The 26,142-nt window shown below is 49.1% G+C and overlaps 1 protein-coding gene across 1 annotated transcript in view; it reads right to left on the reverse strand.

The window, feature by feature from the left end:
- Positions 1-10,033, reverse strand: part of WDFY2 (WD repeat and FYVE domain containing 2) — a 514,044-nt gene extending 504,011 nt beyond the window's left edge. Inside the window, exon 1 of the mRNA XM_085621796.1 lies at positions 9,832-10,033. Coding sequence (XP_085477922.1) covers positions 9,832-9,968 — 137 coding nt within the window. The 5' untranslated portion in view covers positions 9,969-10,033. The remainder of the gene's footprint in view (positions 1-9,831) is intronic.
- Between the last annotated feature and the right edge of the window lie 16,109 nt (positions 10,034-26,142).

A 26,142-nucleotide genomic window follows, 5' to 3' on the forward strand; every position in this document is an offset into this window, starting at 1 on the left:
AACCCCGGATATGGTTCTCCATGGCAGGTGAAAAGGACCACAGAGACGGGTAATGAGCGCGTACGTGCCGGAGTGGAGGAAGAGCGGAGCGGAGAGATCGAGAACGAGGAGGAGCGGAGCGGAGAGAACGAGAAGGAGCGGAGCAGAGAGGAGGAGGAAGAGAGGAGTGGAGAGGGCGTGGAGAAGTGGAATAGCGCGGACGAAACCCGCGACGAGGACGAGACATGGTGCGAGGACTGGTGGTCCCCACAGGAGGAGGCCGGAGAGCGGCCGCAACTCAGGAGAGTTGCGGCAGAGCCGGTGAGTGGCTGAGACTAGGGGAAAACGGGCACAGGGCGGCGGGTGGTTTGTAGGTGTATAACGGGGTGGAGGGCGGTTTGGGGAGCACCGCGACGGTTGTTTTTTTTTGTATGTGCATTCTTCCTTCCTCAATGCACAAACCTCCTGAGAGATTACGCCCTTGTATCTAAAGGGAAGCCCTGGCGTTTTTTTTTTATCTGCTTAGATTGTCACCGTGCACAGTAACGCCCAAACGATCCCTCCACAACCCCTCTTCCCTCACGAACCCCCTTGCACTGACCAGACGATATATTCCCTAAACACTACCTATCACCGACCAGGTGTGGTGACGGGCCACAGTTGCCTGCGGGCAAGATAGGTCAGAGTCACTGATGGTTCCTTGTTTCTCTTCTCTCATATGAGCCTCCCTGGGAGAACCACTCAGCCCATCGAAGAAGCAACATTCTCCGAAGGAAACCCGGACCCACAGGAACAGGAGGAGACCCGAAGATCCTACCAAGGTTCCCCAAAGACAATACCTAAAGACCTTTTTCCCACCTTGTTAATAAAGAAACACCGACTGGCTCATTACATACAGCCTGCGCGTCTATTTGTCCGGCCTACAGTCCCACATGCTGTTGCCGGGATTTTATTAAGTCTCTGGCATCCCCTCCCATATCTTACTGGTGTAGCCTAGGACATCCTGGAAAGCACCAGCAAAATGTTTCCTTCCCAGCTGGCTCCCATGTCACTGACACTTAGTGCACAAATCGGACACAATCTGTATGCATGGTCCACCCAATGATGAAAGCAACCGTGAGAATCGTTATGTTATGTTACTGCCATTCACGTATCACATGTTCCCTTGTTGAGGGATCCTGCCTAACAGTTTTAGACAGCAGTTTGTGTGCTTCAAATCTTCCACTGTACCGTGCGCAAGGGTTTTTACAACCCAAATAAGGGTAAATATTTGGTTCTGGGTTGCTCCCCTCTGCTCCAACACCATGTGCGCTGATTTCTCGTTCCTGAAATTCATTAATGAAACTCATATAAGAGGGTGATTGTATAGATGGGGAGTGTATTTCCCTCGCTCTTCTGTTGTCCATTATCTTGAAATTCATTTTAGTTTTATTGGTCACTTATATGGTATCCAATTGCTGTGCAGAAACTTCCCTAATTCAATTTGGGAAGCACAACAGGATAGCCAGTGTGGATGATCAAGTATGTGCACAAGCCAGAAATGACTGGGCACATTCAGCGGCAAATGATGAATTTAGCACCAGCAACTAATGATCCAAGAGACACAAACAAAGTTCTAAAATGCATAATGTCAACACACACTGGAGACACTACACACTCTCCTTCTCAAAAGGCGTGGGTTACTTCATTTCCTCCTACCAGTACAAGACTCAAGGACACAACGGACGAACAAATAACACCAGCACATCAATCTGTTTCATTAACTATATATATTTATAACCAATGACCAACATGGTTCCATAGCCTCTGCCTCTCCATTGGGCTCCTTGAATCATCCCCGCTGAGGAGTTACAAGGCCAGAACATGTAGTACAGAACTGCTTCAGATCATAAACTCTCATCTCAAGCCAAGCAACCAACTCTAGCTCACACTGTAGCATTTGCTAATCTATCATATTCAGTAATGTCCTTATAGGTACACAACCAATCAACCTCCTGCAAGCACGGTCACGCGCACCACATTCAGCCCAGGCCTATGTGCAATCACTCCGACTTGCCACACTAGCTGTGGCACCACTTGGAGTGCTTTCAGGAACATCACACCACACAATTTTGCACAAACATGAAACCTGGTCAGCATGCACATGTACACACATATACATTACAAGCTAGTGCTGTTTTTCATCAAGTTTCTTGAAATTGTTTTTAAGCTTCTATTGTATTTTGCTGCCTCGTGCGACTAGGTTTGGAATATGTAAATAGCCAAAACAAATAAGCAGGAGCATGTGATGCCTTACAGCACGGTTTCTAAATCATGTGGGTCGGGAGCATAATACGGTTGACAGAAAGCTGTGACGAGTTCACGTGGTCACGTCCTGTCAATAAATAACAAGTCATAATAGGCATAGCACTGTGGAAATAGGGGTAAGTCACAACACCGTCGAACTTCGTTTAATAAAAGTAAATAAGGACCTTTTTATGAACAGTTTGGAAACTCTGCAACAACTGTAAACGATGAATACCAGTTTATATTCTCAGGAATCCAAATACAAAATCCATGCAGTAAGTACTCCACATACAACATGTTTTAATGCCACATCAGCTGAAACACAAATACAACCTCTCTGGAAACCTCCCAAGAACCAGTGAATGGCTCACTGCAATACCTAAGAGTTACTGCTATTGTCCTATTGGTATTGAATATAGCGATAGAATTTAAATGTTAAGGGATAGAATGGGAAGAAGACCGTTGAAAGGTCAACTGGTGGACAGGCTGAGGAAACATCATAGGTGGGTGCTATTAAGATGTTTGAATCAACGGTTACTAAAAATTATTAATTTTGGATCCAAGTGTGTTTTTTAAGACCAAGAAGAACTTTCGTGTGCTAGCAAGTGCTAATCTGGATATGCAGCAAGTTACTCTCCGTCTCTTCTACAACAGGCTATTGGCGTGCTAAAAGGACTGTTGTCTCGGATTCCACTGAGGCTAATGAAATAATTTTCGGTGTGTATGGCGATTTGGCTGTGGCTCAGCATATGCATGTAGATTGGTCTTCTAACCATCAAACATGCTTATCTCACAACTGATGGCAGGACTGTTACAGCCAACACAATGCTTGCCACAGATACGCATCTCGCATGAAACTGGGATGGCACAGTGTCTGACCAGATCTGGGGCTTATGCAATTTAAGTGTAGTTTGGCAACCATTATAACAATCATTGCTGATGTCCGTGGAAATTCAGGAACCACATACTACTGCTAGCTCACTGAAATGTACTAAGTATCTTCTCTTTAGGCTTTGACATTCAGTAGGAAGCAAGGTTGCAGAGTCGAGAGTTTCTCTTGGTGATGTGGGGTAAAGTGTCTAGCTCATGCAACAACTGTATTACTTACAATAATTACAGTGTCCAAGAAGTGCTATTCTTTTCTAAAATACTTTCATTATCATTAGGCAAATATGCTCAGTGTTGTTAATAAGTCTTTTGGCAATAATCACTCTTCTAATAACAGTATATCTAGAGCTCTGTAAGTTCTCTGTGACTACTCTCCATGCACAGTTCTCAGGCGTCACATTAGCTGCGGTAATCCCATCCAACAGCCAAGCGCAACCATCTGCTTCACTAACGTTTTCTGGACCCCACCACCCTCCAAGTTAAGGGGAGGCTTAATCAAATAGAATAAAGTGAAGATAAACAAGATGAGCTGAACAATTTTGTAAACAGCTCAACCAGTAGTGGTGAAGTAATGAGTGTACATATTTTCGGACAAAACGCATGCTATCCAACCACAAGAGAGGATGTGCAAAAGAGATAACCATGATATAAAGCAGTTTCTGGAATAAAGAGTGGGCTGGTGGAACTGATCCAGGAAACTTTGAGTTATACAGGAATAAACTTTGTTGGAAAAGCATAAATGTAAATTTATGGGGACTGCCACTCCCAGTCTGCAGCATCTCTTCTACTCCCGACTTGTGGCTTCCATATCAGTTTGTCATAGGACCAGAAGTTCTGTCTCAAAAATGCATGGCTTCTTGCCTCGCATGGCTGGTACAGAGTAAGCATCACATAGTTTGTTGCCACGCTCCCTTCTAACTTGGTGAATGATCTTGTAAGCTTACTTTGTTTCAATGCAGTCCGTTAGTAAAATGATTTTCGGGGAAATATTTTTATGACCGGCATAAGAGTAGACAGGAGTATGATAGGAATAAGAGAAAGCATATACCATAAGAACTAGAAGTCACGGAGTCACCTTAACTGCAACTCTTGCTCTGACTTCTGCAAAATAAATTGCTTTTATTTCCAACCTTTATGTGGTTTGCACTGCCAGGGGAAAAAAAATAAAAGGATGTAGACTAGAAACATTGGCTGCCAGGTATTTAAACAAAATGGTCTATTAAAACCGCCTGATCTGTGCATCACTCCCAAAAATGTAATTGAGCATAGTACTTAAAAAATGAAAGTATGTTGTCCGCACAAATGCCCTGTACAACTCTAACAAGAACAGGCAACTAAGCTAAGGCTTGTAGCTTAGGCTGGTTAAAATTATACCCTTGTTCACAGTAGACATTTCCGGGAGGAAGCAGCATGGAATTGGGGTGGCGTGGTTGGGGAGAGTCATGGAGATTTGAAGTAGATGTAAGATGCCAGAAAGACTATTTTTTATGACATCATTAGCCATTGTAGAGAAAGCGCCACTCCATTTCTGCAGGACCAAATGACCACCACAGACGTCATGCAGGTGTCTAGCTGAACTTCTGATTTTGCTATGTACGTGGTAGATGATAAGACATTGTCCAGAGCAGGTGGGAGCATTTAAGCTTTTGGGTGCATCTCAGGAGGAAAGCTGTAACTACTTGTTCTTTGGCTTGGTCTGTTCGGATAGTTGATTTTTTGGAAGATGCCAGAATCACATATTGTTAGAGCAGTGGGGCTAGGGGAGTAAAATCAAGCTCTTCAAAAAGTAGGCACTCTAGCTGAGCAATCATAGAGAGGGATGTAGTAACCGGTCCCAAAGGTCAGCAAGCTTTGCCCCAGTGGAAGGCAGATGGCCTGTTTGTAAAGAAGAATCAAGATGTCCAGGACACCGAGCCTGCAGATACAGGCTGGAGTCACTGAGGTGTCAAGGCACCCACCCACCCTGTTCTTTTAAGTGACTTCTCTGACCACTCGAGCCAGTGTCAATATTGTAGGAATCATAGAATACAGCTCATACAAGAGGTGAATTTGACACGCTTTCCATTCAGGAGATTTCCAAAGACGTAAATCTCTAGGCATCTCAGTCTTCAAACGTGTCGAGGACTATATGGATCAGTTTGAAAGCTACACTGGCAGTCTGCCCTCAGGTTTAGAGCCTCTGCTGTGTGGATCACTGGGAGGAACATACAGCAGAAGGTAGACAGAAGGTAGACAAGTCTACTGCCAGGTATCAAAGCTGCTGAGAATAACTTACCTTTTTATTCATATATAAAATAGGGCTGTAGTGTTGTATGTATTCAGCATCGCCACATTCAGTGGATGAGACCTTCAATAATTATTTGAATCTTAGACAAGAAAATAAGCGCTCTCGGTAGAGAGTTCAATTTACTCGAAGAGTCCCTTTTTACCCAATAACAGTGAAAATATTATTTCAGACTAATGTTTGATAAGTATAAAACATATTTCAAAAAGAGTTCGAGTAAAACTTCTATTGAATTTTAATTGTTATTTTAATGGATGCCTTTTCTGGCTCAACCAATTATTACTTCTAAAGAAACAGCAAGATAGAAGTACAGCCAAAATTTCTGACAAAAATTGTCAAAATCTCCAATGCTTTCCAAGAGGCAAAAGAACATGAAAAGAGCTTTAAAGAACCGTCATATACCCTACATTAGAGTGTGTAGGGTGGTGGGTATTTTGCAGGATGAGCTCCAGTGCCTTTTATTATACAATAAACTGATGATGATGTACTCAAGATCACAACTCCACTACCAGGGCTTCACATTGATTTCTAAAATAATGGGGAAAGCTGCAGCACTTTACACACAACAATGTTAAGGACAGAGCCTCAATACACACAACTTGTGCAACTAAACCATGTAGGTGTTGCACAAGGGGCATCACATTTTAATGATTTGCTTTTAAACATACTACTTTCTGTGCTGCACATAAGTGGTTCTGCGTTTACCATTACTAAAGCAGACAACGTTTTTGAGTGCAGAGGACTCCATGTTTCAAAGAAAGTGGTACTAGTGCTGAGAACACACATCAGTTACCGAATGCACTCACATTTCATTTTGATTAAAGTCTTTTTGGTGTTTAAGTAAATAAAGAAATTAGAGAGAAGTCAGCATAGCGAGGACGTATCAGAAGTAGGGATGGCAGAGAAGTGGGTACACTATTTAAGTGTGACATTCAGAGGACCGAGAAAAGCATTCATGTGTACAGAGAATCTGCATAGACGGGTGTTAAGCAGTATTAAGCATCTGATGAGAAGAGAAAATAAGTCAAGGGGCATTAGGCAGATAATCCTTTTTTTTTTTTTGGGATAGGGATTTTTAAAAAAAATATATTTTTATTAACATTTTTGCAACAAAATCACATCACATCTCCTTACACTTATTTGATCGACAGGCAGATAATCCTTGTTAGGCCATTTTAGGAGAGATAGTATTTGGCTTTGCCAAGCGTAGTTTTGTATAAATTTGTAATTTCATGAATGTATGCCTCACAATTACCTTGTGGCAAAGCTAATGCTCAATACAGTAGGCTAGAGCTGGTAATAGTGAAAGGCCAGTGATAAAGACAGTAGGCTGATTGGTTCGGTGTGAAAAGTTATGGCAGATGCTGTACATCTGATCTGTTTATTATGACAAGGCAGATGGCCTAGCTTATTTATTGAGAAAAGCATTTATCAAAGTGAACTTGCCTTTAACAGACTTATCACACTGTGTTATAGGCTGTACACCAGTATTTGCTACATACATTTTCACACATTACCATATTACACAAGTGTTCTGGTCCCGCAACAAACCTGAAGGCAGAATTGTTTTACTGTGATAGTCCTGGTTAGGCCAACTGTAATTTTGTACATATGTGTAATTTTATAACTGCATTCATGATGACTGCAAGCTTATGCGCACTTCAGTAGGCCAGTGATGGTTATCTAGCGAAAAGTAAACGATTAAACATTATTGGTTGATTAGGGATATTTAGGTCAGATTCCAGTGGTTTGCTCTGTTCATTATAAAAAGTTATGACAAGACAAGTAGGACTGAATTAATTATTGTTAAAAGCATTTGTTATAGACAATAGGCATTTAGGATTGATTGTTAGTACATTGTGGCAAAGCCTGTAGGCAGGTATTTTGCTACATGGAATCTCACAGATTAGCTTAGCAGACAAGGGTTTTGGCATCAATGACCCCATCAAACTGACCGTCGAGGATAGAAGATTTGCACCATGATAACCTTTATTAGGCTCTCGGGAGACTTAATATTGTTTTGTCAACGGAAAATGTTTACATATTTGTAGTTTTATTAAGGTATACCAGACGGTTGCCTCATGGAAAAGATTATGCTCAGTATATGAGGTCTCAGTTGACAATTCGGTGGTAAAGGCTATATGACCGATTTGTTCACTTGGACGAGTTATTTAAGATGCCAAAGGTCTGATCTGTTTATTGAGAAATATGACAACAAAGACAGTAGCCCAGATTTATTTATTATGAAGCGTACATGTTAAAGGCAATAGGCGTTTATCAGTGGATTGTTAGTGCACCATGCTAAAGCCTGAAGGTGTGTATTTTGTTACATGAAATCTTACAGACTATATTCATAACCAAAAATGTTGCTGCTGATTGCACCCTTTGACAAACCCTAGGTAGAAGATTTGTTCTGTAATAGTTCTTGCTAGAATCTCTACAGATGGTCTGACTGGCTGAGTTATCAACCAGAATCTTGTAATAAAAAAAGCATTCAGTATAAAACATACACACTAATATATATAAATATATACATGTATAGAGGGGCTTTCAGTAAGCCCTCTTTAGCCATTGGTCTGTATGAGTGGCACTTAACTTGGTTCCATCCACAACATCGTACCGCATGAGACATTGGATGAGGCTACTTTAACTATTGGCTCTCTTGCCTTAAGAGTGACAGCATTTGTCTGATCACGTGCACCTCTGCCAGAAAATTAGTGCACCTCGGGGACAGGGCTGGTGGACCATCCTGTAGTTTTCGAATTTCTCATTTAATAGGTCCCCTTTCATCTCTTTCCTTTACCTATTATTTTTTGTTATTTAGAGCAAACTACAACTCCGTAGACAGTGGTAATGGGCCACTTGCTTGCTGCTCATTTCATTTGTAGTACACAGTTAGTGCCTCTAATCCATGAGACTATCATAAATGGTTTTACCCATAGTGTATCATTGTTTCACCATTCCAAGATAGACATGCTGGAGTTTTAAATCAGCAGGGCTCGAAACATACACTCACACTCGCTATCGTGAGCTAGATTTAATCAGGACTGCTATTTTTAGGGCCTACTCGCCTGTTCTGGCACGCTGACAGGTGTTCTGCTTGCTCACAAAGAGACTGAGCAATAAAGATGCCTTTAAATGTTGTTATCTTGTCAGATTTGCTCCGCTTTCAGAGACAGAGGTCAAAAGTCAGTTTGTCTTCCCACTGCCTAGAATCGCATAATTTGAGACCACAGGTCAAGTACATTACAGTTAGGTCAAGTAGTTTATTCATTTTACTAGACCTGCAGGTCTAGTAAAATTTTAATGATTTTTCAAGCCCGGATCAGTGATCCACTGTTTACAATACCCATGCAAAAGAGTCGCACTCAGCTATGTCTAATTTTGTTTTTGTAAGCATATGCCCGTCATATTTAGGCAGCAGCTTTCTTTTAGTTTTTAACTTTCAGTATTTTAATTTATCTTTTATATGTTGCGGAGTTTGTGTGTTTTACCGTGGTTCTGTAACTAGGTGAATGCAAGAAAGAGTCGGTGAATGGGTGCATGAGCACAAGACAAGGACGAGGGACAGTGTATAAACTAATCAATGACCAAAGAGACACTTTCATTTACAAACCAAGCCTATTGGCACTATAGATGTTTGGTAACGGATGTTACTTCAGTGTTAAGCACAGCTTTGACCGCCAGCGACAGCCTCAATTCCCAAAGTCTTTTTAAGTATCTCGGTATCGGTAGGGGTACTAGGAGATGAGGTTATTTCACACATGTGGTCCAGCATACCAGTACATGATCAGAGTCGTGACACAAGCAGCAGCATCCTTGCCGTGACACAACACCTCTAATGTTTTGGAAAGCAGTCTTCTAATGTAAGCCAACGGAATACTAGCTTAATGCGTTCCATATCTGGGTGGATTTAATTGCAAATTTCATAAGCATCACGATCGACGTTAAAAAAAAATGAGTATATGTAGCTCTCATCAGTGTGAGCGGTGGAAGTGTATATAGACAGCGCATATGCTCTGTATAACTTGCATTTGAAGTTTCCCGTTGTGTCAGTTTGTGGTCTGTGAAAGCCACGAGTCACTGTCAAAGAGGTCGCTCTGGCATCTTTAGTGCTGCAACTGCCATTGCTGGCTGCACAATGCCCTCGGGTTTTTGTGAGAAGCCTATACCAGAGGTGCCTTTCAAGGAGTGAGTGGGCATTATGCAGGTACGTGAAATACACGTTCAACGGTTGCAGGATCGGAAATATACAATATGTGTTCAGGAAATGTAGGGGCTACGGGAGATGCCTATGTAGGTCTGGATTGGCCGGGGATGTACTGGAATCGCGCTTAAAGGGATGCTGTTTGTGTTGCTGGTTAATCGTAAATAATAGCGCTGCTGCTGCTTACCTGTCCTCCGACACACTGATAACACCATCCTCCTTGGGAACTGTTACTGCCATGTTCACCAGCTCCTGGGAGCCCTCCACTTTACTGAGCAATATCGGTTTACGGGTCAACGGCTTGGGATGGATCTCGGCCGCCATGCTGAGCACTACTGCCCGCCCCTTGCTCTCACATCCTACTGCTACCAGGAACCAAAACACAGACAGTAGCAGCAGGAGGCGGAGTCGTCGAAGGCCTGTCAGATAAGTGGGAGGGGCTACACTACTTCCGGGAACAAGTCTGCCATTTCCAGACTGGTAGTACTCACTCTATTTGCATGCTGCGCTGATTTGTCGGCAGCGGCCACGTTAGGGTCAGGCAGACTGGCGGTGTTTTTCGGTCTCTTCACATTCAATCCAGGTTAGAATACTCACTTTTGGCCACCAAAACTGACGGCACTCGCTTGTAAATTCAGAGTTGTAATACATAAACAGAATGGTAATTTGCTAAACATGTGCTTCTAAATAACACTGCTTAAAAAAAAACTACTTATTCTACCACGACCAGTACGTAATTTTTTTTTTGATAAGCAAATTTTTATTTCTTTATAGAAGGCAAAATCAAGTATGGCATACAACAGTTCGCAGAACTTGGCATCAATAAAACCAATCATAGAAGCATTGGCAAGCAATTGCAAAACCCACACCTCCTCCCCAGCCCCCCGCATCTCACCCCTCAAAACAGGCCCCCAAGCCATTTCCCCCATACTTTGCGGAATTTTTTGGGGCAGCCCCGGGCAGCGTACACCGACCGCTCCTGAGCGGCACACCAGTCCACCCCTCTTCTCCAGGTAGCCCCTCTGGGCGGGTCCGGCTGCGACCACACGGCCGCAATATCTCTTTTGGCTACCATGAGGGCAGTAGTTAGAAAGTATTTGTCGTTACGGGACCCGTTCAGCCCATCCGTTATGCCCAGCAGGGCCATTCTAGGGTCATGGGGGACCTCCCATCCCAGGACTTCAGTTAGCTCGGTTTCAATCGCGGTCCAATAACTCTCCAGGCGGGAACAAGACCATACCATGTGGAAGAAGTCCGCCGGGTCTACCCCACAGCGAGCACATGAAGCGTCCGTGCGGAGGCCTGCACGATATAAGCGGTCCGGGGTCAGATAAGCGGCGTGGAGGTAATAAAGCTGGATGAGCCGCAGCCTAGCGGAAGTGGTAAGCGATCTGGGTGCCATAAGGGCATCCCTCCAGTCCGCATCGTCCAGTGGCCCCACCCAAGTCTCCCATCGCTGTTTTAGTCCGCTCCAGTCTACCGGGGTATTATTGATCAGGGATTTATATATGCGGGATATTCCCCCCTTCCCCAGACATCCCAACATCACCTGAGCCTCGGGCGGGCTATGGGCAGGCAATCTGGATTCCAGAGGGACATGGGCTTGGACCGCATGACGCAACGGAAGATACTTATAAAATTGCGAAGACTGTAAGGAGAAGCGGGTCCGAAGCTCCTGGAAGGAACACATGTGGCTCCCCCGCCATATATCACCCAGGCTGGAGATCCCTAGAAGATCCCACTGCCGAAAGCCTTCACGGCCCGCCACCTCCCGCAGCCAGGTCCCGTGCCAAAGTGGTGTGAGCTGCGTTTTCGTTCCCGACCAGCGGGTATGTCGCAAGGCGGCGCGCCACGCCAGAAAGGGGGCTCGCACGACATCGGGGAGCGACAGGGGAACCGTCGCCCCATAGAGCATGTCCTGGATAGCGGAGAACCCGATACAGTGCACCTCGAGTCTATAGGCCAGATCATCCCACTCGTTCGAGAACCAGTCATGGATCACCAGCAGTTGGGTGGCCAAATAATACAGATACAGATTAGTCATGCTCAGGCCTCCGTCATACGTGGGGACCCGGCAGCGCTCTAAGGCCAACCGGGGCCTGCCGCCGCCCCAGAGAAATGTAGTCGCCGTCTTATCCAGTTCCCGGAATCACGGGCGCGGAAAGGGGCACGGAGTATTCTGTAACATGTAGAGGAACTTGAGGAGGATCATCATCTTATAGAGGGCGACCCTCCCCAACGGGTTCAACGGGAGCGACTGCCACCTAAGCATATCCGATCTGGTCTTGTTGACTACAGGAGCCACGTTGAGGGCCCAACAGAGTTGCGGAAGGAGGGTGACCCAGATCCCCAGGTATTTAAAGGAGAGCCTCCGGAGGGAAATGTCAGATTGCCAGTCGAAACACTCCCTCGACGGGTGTAGCGGGACCAGTACGGTTTTTTTATGGTTCAGATGAAGACCCGACGCTTGGCCAAACCGGTGGAGAATCTGGCAGACCCGGGGCCCCGAGGTCGCTGGATCAGAAAGATAGAGGAGGACGTCGTCCGCGTAGAGGGAAATTTTGTCAGGGATCATACCTGGCCAGTCCCACCCGCGGAGAGTGGGGTACGACCGGATCAGTACAGCTAGTGGCTCCATGGCCAGAGCGAATAGGAGGGGCGAGAGCGGACAGCCCTGTCTCGTCCCTCGACCTATGAGAAACAGGCGGGATAGAGCCCCATTGACCAGTACACGGGCACGGGGGCTCGCATACAGGACACCAACCATAGCGCGGAACCGGGGACCGAAGCCCATGCGCTCCAGGATATCACCCAAGTATGCCCACCCCACTGAGTCGAAGGCTTTTTCAAAGTCGACCAGCAGAAGGGCCAGATAGGGGGAAAGGCGCCCTCGGTGTGCCAGGGCGAGGTGCAGGCGCCGCAGGCAGTGTCTGGTCCCCCGCTCCGGCATAGATCCACATTGGTCCGGGTGGACCAGGGAGGCAAGAGATGGGCGTATCCGCTGCGCTAGAACCGTGGCATAGATCTTGAGCTCGGTATTAAGAAGGGATATCGGCCGGTAGTCTGAGCAGGACTGTGACGGGGGCTGCGTCTTGGGAAGGACAACTATGGTAGCTGTGTCCGTTTCAGGCCGGAACGAGCCCTTCTCCACCACCTCAGCAAACAGGTCCCGAAGCCTCGGGGCCAGGGTCTCACGATAGTGAGCATAGTATTCCTGAGGGAACCCATCTGGTCCCGGGGTCTTCCCGGGTGCCAGGCGGCTAATCGCCTCCTCAATCTCCTGCAGCGTAATAGGCAAGTCGAGGGTCTCAGAGACCTCCTGTCCCAGCCGCCCAAGCACCGCCCCAGTCATTCCCAGCAACTCCACAAGGGAGATCTCAGACGCCCGGGTTCGGTATAACTGGGAGTAATAGTCAGCAAAAGTTTGGGCCATGGCCCCCGAGACCGTCTGGGTCCCGCCTGCAGAGTGCTTGATGGCGGGAATGATCCTGCCCGCTCGGGGGTAAGTGGCCAGCCGGTGGAGGAGTGTACCGTTTTTATCTCCCCATCCGTATACCCGGGCCACCGAGGAGCGCCATAGAGTCTTCGCCGCCTCCAAAGAGTGTAGGCGGATCTCTTCCTGCAGGAAGGCCAGGCGGCGCAGCCGCGTGGCATCTCCCAACGTCCCCTGGTGTCGCTCCAGCTCCAAAGCTTCAGCCTCGCAAGCCGCGAGCTGCTGGGTCTGAGTACGTCTCTGCTGTTGCACATGTCCCTTTGCAGCCCCCCGAATAGTCGCCTTGCTGGCCTCCCAAAGGACGGCAACGGAGGAGACGGAGCCCGCATTGTGAGAATAATAATCAGCTATCTCGCCACCGACCACTTTCCGAAAAGCTTTGTCGTGGAGGAACCAAGCGTTCAGACGCCACATCGGACGGGCAGAGAGGGGAGGTGGACCAAGAGCAAGGAGCACCGGCGAGTGGTCCGAGAGGCCTCTCGGGAGAATGCGTGCATCCTGCGCCCCTGCGCATTCGGTAGACGGAACGAAGAGGAGATCGATCCGGGCATGGGAGTGGTGTGCCGCCAACGTGTGGGTGTATTGGTGAGCCCGTGGGTGCCAAATCCTCCAGACATCGCATAGGCCTTGAGATTCAGCCCAGTTCGAGAGCTGCTTCGCGCGAGCGGCTCGGGCCGGGGAGATCGGTCCCGTCGAGTCCAGATGGGGCGTGTAGACCGCATTGAAATCTCCGCCTAGAACGAGCGCACCCGCCAGAAGCGTCGGGAGGAGGCCCGCGGCGTAAGAGAGGGCCGACGGCAGGAGGGACGGAGCCGCATAAAGAGACAGTAAGGTGAGGGGTCGTCCCTCAAGAGTACCACATACCGCCACCACCATGCCCTGGGGGTCCAAGTGCACCTGGGCCAGGACGAAGGGAAAGGACCTGCGGAGCAAGACAGCCACCCCCCGGGAACCCCTCGCAAAACCTGAGTGCCATACCCTGTCATAGCAGGTGAGAAAGGGACATTTATTGCCAAGGAGATGGGTCTCCTGGAGGAGAAGCACATCAATCTCCGCACGTTGTGCATATTTAAGGACCGCCATGCGTTTAAAGCGATCTAACAGACCATTAACATTCCAGGACAATACGCGCATGGCGGCCTAAGGAACTGGCGGGTCAGCCATGGTCGAGGACAGAAAAGGGGGTCAATGGAGGCGCGGCTGCGCAGGCCCCCAGAGAGTAGGGACAGCGGGACATCGAGCAGGAGAGCAGGTCACAGGTTACATGATGCCTTGGAACAACAACAAAGAGGGAATCACCCCCCACCAACAAAACCCTTCCTAGGAGGAAGAAACAGCCCAAACCAATCCCAATCCCCCACCCCCCACCCTATACTTCGAAAACAGAAGCATCTGTCGCCCGAACAAAATGGAACAACCACCAAGCTAAAACGCTCGGGCTAGAGCACTAGTGGACCCCTGATACAACAGATACCAAGCCTGATTCACCTGCCCTGGCCGAGAGCCACATAGACAGCGGAGCGCCCCAGCCCAGGCCCGAGCACCAGCAACCCCCCTCCCCCCGACGAAACACAGACAGCAGAAGAATGTCAAATGTTGGGGCTGCGAGAAAGGTCCGAGGTGTCCACAGGCGCGGCAGGCCGGGCCGCAGGATCCACCAGCCGGGGTGACACGGCCCGCCGCCCGCCAGCCGCGGGACTGGCGGGTGCAGCCGAGGAGGCAGAGGAAGCCCTCGACCCCCGGCGCGGCCGCCCCCTGGAGCGTGTGATGACCGCCTCCCCCGCCGTGCGCTCCCGGGGTAGCGTGCGGCGCCGCCGGTGGGTCCTCGATGACCGGGGCATCCCCCGCCCCCCGTCCGCCCACAGGTGATCCATGTCCAGAGCGGTGCAGGGAGTGTTCTTCCGTTAACCAGGACCAGGCCGCTCGTGGCGTTTCGAAAAACAGTGTCTTATGCTGGAAGATGACCCGAAGGCGGGCCGGGAACTGGAGCTGGTATTGAAGGCCCAGGGAGCGCATCTTCTGTTTCACCTCAGTGTAGGATCGGCGCAGTTCCTGGACTTCTCGAGTGTAGTCCGGGAAGACCATGATCGTGTGATTTTGGTATTTGAGGGTGTCTGTGCGTCGGGCCTCACGGAGAATGGCATCCCTGTCCCGGAAATTTAGGATCTTCAGAATGAAGAGCCGGGGGGGCGCACCAGGGGGCCTGGGGGCCAGGGATCGGTGGGCCCTCTCCACCACGAATGAGGCAGACAGGCTGTCCACCGGCATCCAGGATCTGAACCAGCGCTCCATAAAGTCATCCGCACGGCCCGATTCGACCCCCTCCAGGTATCCCACCAGGCGCAGGTTGCTGCGCCTGGCGCGGTTTTCTGCATCTTCGACCCGGCGGTGTAGTTCTTTGGAGTGGGTGGTCAGTTCTCGGACTTGGTCCTGCAGGTGGCGGATGTCATCCTCTGCGGTGGATATTCGGGATTCGGCTTCCGAGATGCGGGCGGTAGCGTTCCGCAAGTCCTGTCGGAGAAGAGCAACATCCACCTTGACCTCTCCCACCATGCCCTCCAGGGAGGCGCGAGACGAATTTATGGCCTGCAGGATGGCAGCAAGGTCCGTAGCTGGGGCCGGGGCCGGCGCGCCTGTAGGGCCTGACCCCCTCTCGGAGGTCTTGAATTGGTCCATCCTGGTTTGGGTGGCCACGGGCATCTGCCTGGCTGTCTTATCTTTACCCATGGTGAGGACATCCCGAGCGCGGAGGCCAGCGAGGCCGGACCACGGGCAGGGGATGCACCTTTAGGACGTCTACGGATGTCGACGAGGCGAATTGGAGGCAGAAGGAGGCACGGTCAGGGTACCCCGCGTAGAGAAAAGGCCAGGCACCTCCAGACCCACAGTTCAGTCCCCGGTGAGCCTCCCAGCAGGACAGCCGATCACATCCCCAAACCACAGCAGCGCCCGCGGCCCTCCACGGGCAAGGCGAGGTCCCACACCTCAGTTCAGAGCCCCGGAGCTATACAACGTCCCCCGGCGCTCTCGCAGACGACCGGCCTCCAGGGCCTCGATGAGTGTGCGTCTGCACGCTACTGACTCATCTGAGGGAGCTGCTCGCCAGCGCGGTCACCCTCCAACTCCAAAGGGGGCGTCGCTACAATTCGGACCTCTCCCTCCGGGGTCCCGAGTACCGCACCCCCAGCAAGGCCCACCTCGGAGCAATGGGAGGGGGAGGAGGTCACACACCCCCCCCGACCGCCGGTCCACGGCCCGAACCCAGAAGAGGACTTCAGGGCACCCGGATCCCCCCAGCTAGCCTCGGTACGACGGGTCCAGCGCCAGCCCTGCAGACGGGGGGAAGAGGGGGGGGGGCCCGGGCCCCCGGCCGTCGATACTCGGCCCGATGGGGGGGGTCTCCCCACCGCACCCGGCCCCCACAGCAGCCCCGGCGATGTTTTCCCCCGCAGCCGCACTCACCGCCTGCTCCACCGCACCATCTTGTTTCTGGGGGTCAGCCTCACAGCTCTCGGGCCCCCACGGGCCGCCACCAGACCGGAGCCTCGCTTCTCTGTCCCCGTCAGGGCCCGCGGCAGCCTCGCGGCCGTCGTCTCTCCTTCACCGGCAGGGTTGGGCCTACACCCCTCGTGGGCGCCGCGGGCTCAGTTTGTAGCCTGCCCGCGTCGCAGCTCCGCAGCCGCCGCCGTCTACCGCCGGTCCGGTTCCGCGGCTTCCAGGCAGGTCCCGCGAGGACAACGGCACTTCAGGTCCGGGCCCGGGACAGCGGGGCAGCTCCGCACGCCGCAGCGCCCAGATCGGGCCGGCCAGGGCAGTCCAGGACGGAGCCAGGAGGACTCGTGGGGTCCAGCGCCGGGAGCCCTACCGAAAGGCGGCCATGCCGGTCAGGCGCCGACCAGTACGTAATTTTATGTCAAGACCGGAGGCTCCTATTATGCTTTCTTATCTTGCATTTTATTCAATAGCAGCCAAGATAAGTAACCAGAACTACAGTTCCCAGGGGCTCAGGAAACAAAACTGGCCAATGGGGACGCAGAAAAAACACAAAACGCAATGACCAATCATAGTAATCCAACCAATAAAACGTCAGTACTGACTGCGCAGCTTCCTCTTTTCTTGCTGCTCGCAGTCAGATAAGTGCCTTATCTTTGCTCTCTGTTCAATTGTGGTGTATTTTTAATGTTTTACTGATATTTATTACTGATATTTGTCATTACTTGGCTTGCTTTGCTGCCTATTGGCGCTTCATGCGCTCGCGTCCCTCTGCAGTGCCGGTATCTGATTATGACGCGTTTTCGCGCTGTCTTCTTTTCCCCCCGTGTGTCCCATAAGTGGTCTCTCCCTTCCGCGCTGCGTGTATTTCGCTCGCGCTCTTCCTCAACGACGTTTTTACCTCACCACTCGGTTTCTGCCGACCGGAGCTTCACATTTCCAACGCAGAGCATTTCCCTTCTCTCTTCTTCCCTCGTGTGCTACCGGCAAGACTAATTTTGTTTGCACACGCCCCTGGGAGGTTTCTGGTTCCTAGCTCTTCCCCTCTCCTCTACTGTTAACCCCTTGTTACCTCTTTGCCAGTTACAATAGGTTCTAACAGCTCTCCTGAGCGAGGGCAGCCTTCAGAGGAAGGCGAAGCATTTAAACAGGACTTAAATAAGTTTATTAATGCGTCTGTGGAGAACGCTGTGGAGACTTCCATGAAACGCATGTCCAAGGGCATGCAAAATACAATGTTAAGTCTGTTGTCCAAAGCTTTGGCCCAGTCTGCGGGGGATAGCAGACCAAAAAAGGTGGTTTCCTCTGCTTCCATTCTTACTTCTACTGCTGCGTCATCGCTGACTGGCGAGGTTTCCTCGTGCTTGATTGAGGACAAAGTGCCTCCCAGGCCTCCTTGCATGGAGGGGTCTTTAGGTACCCAGGGCAAGCGAAAGCATAAATCTAAACACGCAGAGTCTCCCAAAAAATTGGTTATTTCCACCATTTTGGACACTGACACAGACATGGATGACGCAGATGATTTGTTTGATATTTTTGATGTTTCTGACCCTCCTTCCCCTCCTTTTAAAAAATCTAAGTCTGAGTCTTTTCTTTTTGAACCCGTTTTTGATTCCGAAGGGGTCCCTATGTTCGACCCGTCTTCTATTCGTCATCCCAATTCTACGGAATGGACACCTGTTTTTCATGTGGGAGAACACATTTCGGCCAGACTACGTCTCCCTCTGGAAACCGCTGTCAGGTCAAGATTAAAATCCGAATGCCCCAAGCCTTCCTTGCCAGATAAAATTACCATGGTCCCTGCCATTGACCAGCCCCTTCTTACATTCTTCTCCAAGTTTGGGAAGGATCCCCGTAAAGGGGTGGACAAAGCCTGGGCCACCTGCCAGGATAAACTCCTGGACGTGGTGGGTCCTCTGGCATGTATCTTTGATATGGTGGAAACTTCTCGTTTAGAGGGTTCCGATTTGTCTGCTGAGGAGATCTCCTTGTGGGTCCAACGCGCTTTTTGCCTTATCGGCAATGCCAATGCTGCCATCACTCATGAACGGCATAAAGGGCTCCTGATCAAATTAGACCCCAAGTTGGCTAACTTAGCTCCACAGGATCCAGGCTCTAAGGCCAATGGTCTTCTCTTCGGAGATTCCCTGGTCAAAGAACTTAGCAGATTTGTGTCCACCTTCGCGTCTCTGGATAAGGCGCAACAGTCTATAAAAAAGGTTTTTTCTCCCCGGGTTTTTGGACGGGCCGGCAGAGGCAGGGGTCGCTCTTCCGGCCGTTCTTTCCACAATCAAGGCTCCAGAGGCTCCTCTTCCACGCAAGAATACAAACCCCAGTTCTATCCTCAACGAGGCAGAGGTTTCCGGGGTCGCGGACAGAAAAACTACCGCAACAACAACAACTTCAACCAACAAGGTAGGTCCTCCCCCTGTGGGAGGTCGCTTAAAACTGTTTCTTTCCAAATGGCAAACAATCAGTGCAGATCCTTGGGTTCTAAACACTGTCCAAGGTTATCTTATAGAGCTTTATTCGCCGCCTTTTCAAACCACACTGCCTCCTCCCATGGTATTCTCCCAAAACATATAATCCCTAATCACGTCAGAAATTCTTTCCCTTCTTCAGAAACAAGCCATCCTTATAGCCCCTTTCGACCCTTCCGGTTTTCTAAGCACCATCTTCTTGGTTCAGAAAAAGAACAAAAAGCTGCGTCCTGTAATCAATCTCAAATGGTTCAATCAGTTTGTGGTTTATCGTCACTTCAAAATGGAGACTATTCTCCATTTAAGAGATACTCTGCGTCCAAACGATTGGATGGTCCGTCTGGACTTACAGGACGCTTATCTCACGGTCCCCATTCATCCTTCTCATACCAAATTTCTCCAGTTCCAGTGGTCCAACATCACCTATCGTTTCACCACTCTGCCTTTCGGTCTCTCTTCCGCCCCCTGGTGCTTTACAAAACTCTTAAAACCGGTGGTAGCTTTCCTGCGATCCCTCGGGATCAGACTCATCATTTATGTAGACGACATTCTCCTCATGAGCTCGGACAAACAGCTCCTTCTCTCCCATCTTCACACCACACAATCCCTTCTCTTGGACTTGGGTTTTCTTCTCAACTTCGAAAAATCGATGCTCATCCCGGCCCAGAACATCGAATTCTTGGGTTTTCTGGTGGACTCAGCCGCCGCCTCTCTTCTTCTCCCTCAGTCCAAAGTGTCAACGATCAAGTCGGAGATTCGTTCCGTCCTGCGGTCCTCCCTCATTTCTCTGAGATCCCTGGCGAGAATAGTCGGTCTACTTTCAGCTTCCATTCAGGCCATCTTCCCGGGTCCTCTTCATTATCGCGCTCTACAGCGTCTAAAAATCAGACACCTTCGTCAGGGCTTGGCCTACTCCGATCTTATCATTCTAGATCAAGAATCTCGCGACGAACTTCAATGGTGGATAGACCATTTAGATGCGTGGAACGGTCGCACTATCTTCGCTACGGCCCCAGATCTTGTATTAGAATCAGATGCAAGCCTGTCGGGTTGAGGCGCCCGTTGTGGTCAAATCTCGACTGGAGGTACATGGTCTCGCGAGGAGTCCAAATTGCACATCAACTGTTTAGAGATGCTTGCAGGTTCCTTTGCGATACAAAGTCTTTCCAAAAACAGAGTTCGGTGTTCCATCCTTCTTCGCATGGACAATGTTTCTGCGGTCCGTTACATCAACCATCTCGGTGGGACCAAGTCAAAGCCTCTGGCAGACCTAGCAAAAAGTCTATGGCAATACTGTCTGACAAATCAACTTTCACTGACGGCGGAGTATCTGCCGGGAGATCTCAATTCTGTGGCGGTCTGGCACTCTCGCCATCTTCGAGACTCCAGCGACTGGAGGCTCTTGCCGTCCGTCTTCCTATCCCTCTCTCACAAATGGGGTCCTTTCTCCATAGACCTCTTCGCTTCCCGTCTCAATTCTCAGTTACCCCGTTTTTTCAGCTGGCGTCCGGATCAATTACGCCTTTCCTCCGTTTCCCATGATCAACCGGGTTCTCTCGCAGGTACGTCGGCAATCGGCGTCTATTGTCCTGGTAGTCCCGTTCTGGCAATCCCAGGTTTGGTTTCCGTCCCTGTTAGAAATGACGGAAGATTTTCCGGTTCTTCTCCCGGACCGTCCGGACCTGCTTCTGAACCCCTTGGGTTGTCCTCACAGTCTTATCCTGAACAATTCTCTGGTCCTGTCTGCCTGGAAGGTATCCGGCCTTCCCCTGTTGACGTCCTCATTTCGCAGGAAGCTTCTCTCTTCATCAGTAAAGCCTGGGCACCCGGAACCTCAAAATCGTACAAATCCGCTTGGTCTCTTTGGGCAAGCTGGTGTCTGGAAAGGCATATCGATCCCCTTTCAGCCCCTTTGAATTTTGTAGTTAATTTCCTAGCCTCTGAAGCCAGTGCGGGTAAATCCTATAGGACCATTAACTTGTATAGGTCAGCTATTTCCCTCAACCATTCTCCTCTTGATGGCAAACCTATAGGTTCTCACCCCCTTATTTGCCACCTGCTGAAAGGAGTCCGCTGTTCCAAACCTCCGTTGGCTAAGTATTCCAGTTTATGGGATGTTTCGGTGGTACTCAGGTTGTTTTCTGATTGGCCCGATAACGCTTCTCTTTCTCTAAAAATGTTGTCTGCCAAACTTACTATGCTGTTATGTCTGGTTTCCATTAAACGTGTTTCTGACGTTAAAGCCTTGGACATTTCAGGTTTTCAATTTTCTCCTACAGGTGTTGTGTTCCAGATTCACAGACGAACCAAAACCAATCTGAATTCTGTGTTTTACCCTTATTTTCCTTCTCATCCTAAACTTTGTATTGGTCAATGTTTAAAGATATACGAACAAAGGACTGCTAATCTCAGAACGTCGTCTCATTCCCAACTTCTCATTTCCTTCCGCAAACCCCATCTCCCTGTCTCCTCTGCTACCCTCGCCCGTTGGGTTCGTTGGGTTATGTCCCTTGCAGGGATTGACGTCTCCGTTTTCGGAGCTCATTCCACCAGGGGAGCCATGGCCTCTAAGGCCTTTTGGGCAGGCTCCCGCCTTGAGGACATTCTGAGATCAGCTGACTGGACTAATGATAATGTCTTTCGAATGTTTTATTGCAAACCTATTGACTCGGTGGCTTCTTTGGTTATTAATATGCTTTGAACAAGCATAATAGGAGCCTCCGGTCTTGACATAAAATGTAGATCTTCCTAGTAGCTATGACGGAAAGTCTTAATTTTATTAAAGACACGCAGGCGAGTATTATCCCACCGCTACACTATTAACATGTGTTCTCCCCCCCTTCAGCGAATCCGGCATTGCCACCTGCATCGACGTGATCGTCCAGCTGAACATCGGAAGTGGTCTTTTTCGACACAGATCTTCTCTTCTTCCAGCCCGGAGCCGACGCCGCCGACGTCTGCTGCTAACCTGTCCTGGTCTTTCTTGGTTCAAGAAGCTTGCTCATGGACTCTGGCTTTTTCAATAGTTTTGGCAATTGTTCCTTTATTTTCGGAGTTTATCTGATCTGCTCGCCAGCAAAAAGAGGAAGCTGCGCAGTCAGTACTGACGTTTTATTGGTTGGATTACTATGATTGGTCATTGCGTTTTGTGTTTTTTCTGCGTCCCCATTGGCCAGTTTTGTTTCCTGAGCCCCTGGGAACTGTAGTTCTGGTTACTTATCTTGGCTGCTATTGAATAAAATGCAAGATAAGAAAGCATAATACTCGCCTCCGTGTCTTAAATAAAATTAAGCCTTTCCGTCATAGCTACTAGGAAAATCTACATTGTATTGTACTGTATTGTTATTGCATTTATATAGCGCTCACTACCCCTGACGAGGCGGATGCTGAAGTACCTAACTACCTATTAGAAATGTGTAATAATTATCAAACAGGTAGAATCTGGTGTCTTAGACATTCTAGTTCAGACTGGCATGATGTAGGGCAGTTTGGAATGTTAGGGCCAGATGTATCAAGCGTTTTACCGGTCGCAAACGGGCAATTCTAGGCCCGTTTGCGACCGGTTAAAAGCCTTTTGGGATGCATTAACCCAAAATGCATTCGCAAAATAGGTAATTGCGATATTTGCGATAACCGATTTTGGGTATGCAGTTAGGGAATCGCAATTTGCAATTCCCTAAATGCAATGCAAGAAGCATTTGAAAAATGTGACCAGAGGCGGGGGACTGGCTGTTATTTTTAACTCTCACCTTCATTGCACTTTTGTTAAGGAAGACGTCGTAGGGTGCGAATGCGCCCGTTTTGTCATCTCATTTAGTGCACAATTCTCTTTTTCTGGCCTATTAGTTTATCGCCCCCCTGGTTCCATCTCAGAATTTAAAACAGCCATTATGGAGGCTGTGCACTCCCTTGCACTGAGAGCCGCGAATCTAAATATCCACTTTGATCGTCCTTCTGATCCGGAAATTAGCAGCCTGATTGCGGATTTTGCTACTTGTCAATTAAGACAGCTGGTAGTGGGTTCCACCTACACTGCTGGGCACTTACTTGACCCAGTTTTTTCCAACATCCCCTTTCTTTCGATCAAGACTCCTAGCCCAGTGTGCTGGTCCGATCACCATCTTATATCCATCGCCCTCCCCCTTTCTGAGGGAGTGACCAGAGCTGACCTTAGGGCTACCTTCAGACGCTGCTGGCATAAACTCAAGCAGGAAGACCTTCTTGCCTGTTTGGCTTCTTGCCCCCCTATTCTTGACACTAACCCGGAGCAATCGTATAAAACAATCTGTGAGTGGATACTTCAGGCATTAGACACTCTTATTCCGGCCAAATGGTCCAAAGGCCGCTACTCTAGCTCCAACCCTTGATACAACGATTCTCTAGCTGCTCTGCGCACCACTTGTAAACAGCTAGAATGGGCCTGGAGAAAGGACTAGACCTCACAGATAAAAAGCGGTATCAGGAAGCAATTAAACGCTACCATAAAGCCATACATTTGGCTCGAGCAGCCTACCTCGCCAACGAGATTAAATCCAGCAAAAACCCTATGAAAAGCATTTTTAATATACTTAACGATTTTAAAAGGAGGAAGGATCCCTCTTCCTCGACGATTACGTCTGGACAGCAATGCGAGGATCTAGCCACCTTCTTTGTCCAGAAGGTAGAAGCTATTTATAAATCCTTCCCTATTTGCACCACGGACTTGGTGACCCCTTCAGCACCCAAGCCTATCGCCATTTTGGCAGAAATACCCTCAATCTCCCAGGACCAGTTTCTCACTTTGAGCACTAAAGTCAAATCGGGCTCTCCTCAAGAGCCCATGAGGCCGGCCCAATTTAGAGACTGCCTACCTATACTTCTTACACCCTTATGGCAGACGATTAACTGCTCTTTCAGCATGGCAGTGGTCCTTTCGGCATGGAAGCAGGCATAGGTGCTCCCCCTTCTGAAAAAACCTTCCTTGGACCCCACCAAGCCAGAACATTTTCGACCTATTTCTCTTCTGCCTTGGGTTGCCAAAATCGCAGAGGCCCACGCCAATAGAGTCCTCTCGGACTTCCTGAACAACAGCAGGATCCTAGACCAATCCCAGAATAGTTTCCGCCCCGGTCATAGCACCGAGTCAGCGCTACTAGCAGTGAGTGAACATTTGCGGACCATTCTGGATGAGGGTCAAACGTCGGCGCTGATATTGCTTGACCTGAGCGCCGCGTTTGACACGGTCTCCCATCAGATCCTCTTGTGCCGTTTAGAGGAAGCAGGGGTAGTCGGCATGGCACTGGAATGGTTCTGGTCCTTTTTGTCTGATAGATCGTTTCAGGTCTCTGCCCCTCCCTTCCTCTCTCACGCCCATTCCATCAAGCAGGGGGTCCCCCAGGGCTCGGTGTTAAGCCCGGTTCTATTTAATCTCTATGTCCAACCCTTGGCAGAAGTCGCGCGAGACCATTGTCTCCTATGCCGAGGACACCCAGATGGTGGTAGCCCTCTCTGAGGATCACTCTCGGGATGCTATTCAGTTCCGGAATGGTCTAGAGGCGGTCGCATGCTGGATGACCACGAACTGTCTCCAGCTTAACGCTAATAAATCTGAGGTGTTGCTGGTGGGGAAGGATAAGGGCCTTTGGAGTACGCAGTGGTGGCCAACATCCCTGGGCTGTGCTCCAACCCCTAAGTTGGTTGTGAAGAATCTAGGGATCTGGCTTGACTCCACTCTGGGATTTCAAGATCATACTAAAAAGATCGCTGGCACCTGCTTTGGACTCCTACGGGGTCTGAGGCCTATATTAGGGTTTTTTGATCCAGCCACACGTCAGCTGATAGTCCAGGCGACTATGTTATGTTATGTTAAAGGGCATTTATGAAGCGCTCGATCACCAACGGCTTCTTGGCGCTAAGGGAAACGTGAACAGCATTAAGGAAAAGGAGCTAGTTATCATAAGCCTGAGAAAGCAGCCAAGTCTTCAGCTGTTTTCTGAACAGAGCATAAGAGGTGGCTATCCTCAACTCCAGCGGGAGCGAGTTCCAGAACTGAGGAGCTAAGACTATCTTGTCAAGACTTGACTATGCCAACTCCTTACTGTTAGGTGCCAATAAGGCGGAAGTGAACCGCCTTCAACGAGTTCAGAACGCTGCCGCCCGAGTTCTGCTCAGACTCCCCAGAACATGTTCCGCGTCGGGCGCTCTACGCCGCCTTCACTGGCTACCCATCTCCAAGAGGATCGAATTTAAGACACTGTGTTTAACCTTTAAAATATTAAAACTTTCCACCCCTGAGATTTTATCTAATTTGCTGGTCCCCTATGTCCCTACCCACCAGCTATGCACTGCCGAGCAAATTCTGGCTACTGTTCCCCAAGTGAAACGCACCAGGGCAGGGGGCAGGTCATTTCGATATCTGTTTCGATATAAGTTGTGGAACTCCCTCCCTGTGAAGATCCGTTGTTTAGACTGCCTGTCATCTTTCCGTAAGGCCATCAAAACCCACCTATTTCCTATAGTCTAGCCCTGGCTCTCTCTGGACACTGCTTTCAGCGCCGGGACGCCCCTTCGCTGGGGCAGCTGCGTGCTTTACAAGAGGTCATAACATAACATTAAGGAATCACAAATTACCATCAACTTCAAGTTTATGGAAATTTGCAAATTCTTAGAAAAATGCACAAAATTGCATTTTTCTAACATAGAATAATGTGCCACATGTGTACACTTACCTTTTTTGGGGGTAATTGCATTCGCAATTTGCCATTACCTATTTCGTAATCACAAATTGCGAATGCTTTCCCATTCATTCCTATGGGAAAGCATTCCCTAACAGCAAATCGCAATTTGCAATTCGCTATTAGGGAATGTGTAGAAATCGCTAATTTTTTAGCAAACACTACATACATTGCATTTTGCGATTTCAAACTAGCGAATCGATAAAATTTGCTATTTCAGAATCGCAAAATACATTCTTGATACACCAGGCCCTTAGTATTTAAGTAATCCCTTTTGAACTGCAGTTGGTAGCTGTAATGTTCTAGGCCGCGCTGGGGTG

The sequence above is a fragment of the Triturus cristatus genome, chromosome 8 (genome assembly GCF_964204655.1).
Source record: "Triturus cristatus chromosome 8, aTriCri1.1, whole genome shotgun sequence".
Taxonomy (NCBI): domain Eukaryota; kingdom Metazoa; phylum Chordata; class Amphibia; order Caudata; family Salamandridae; genus Triturus; species Triturus cristatus.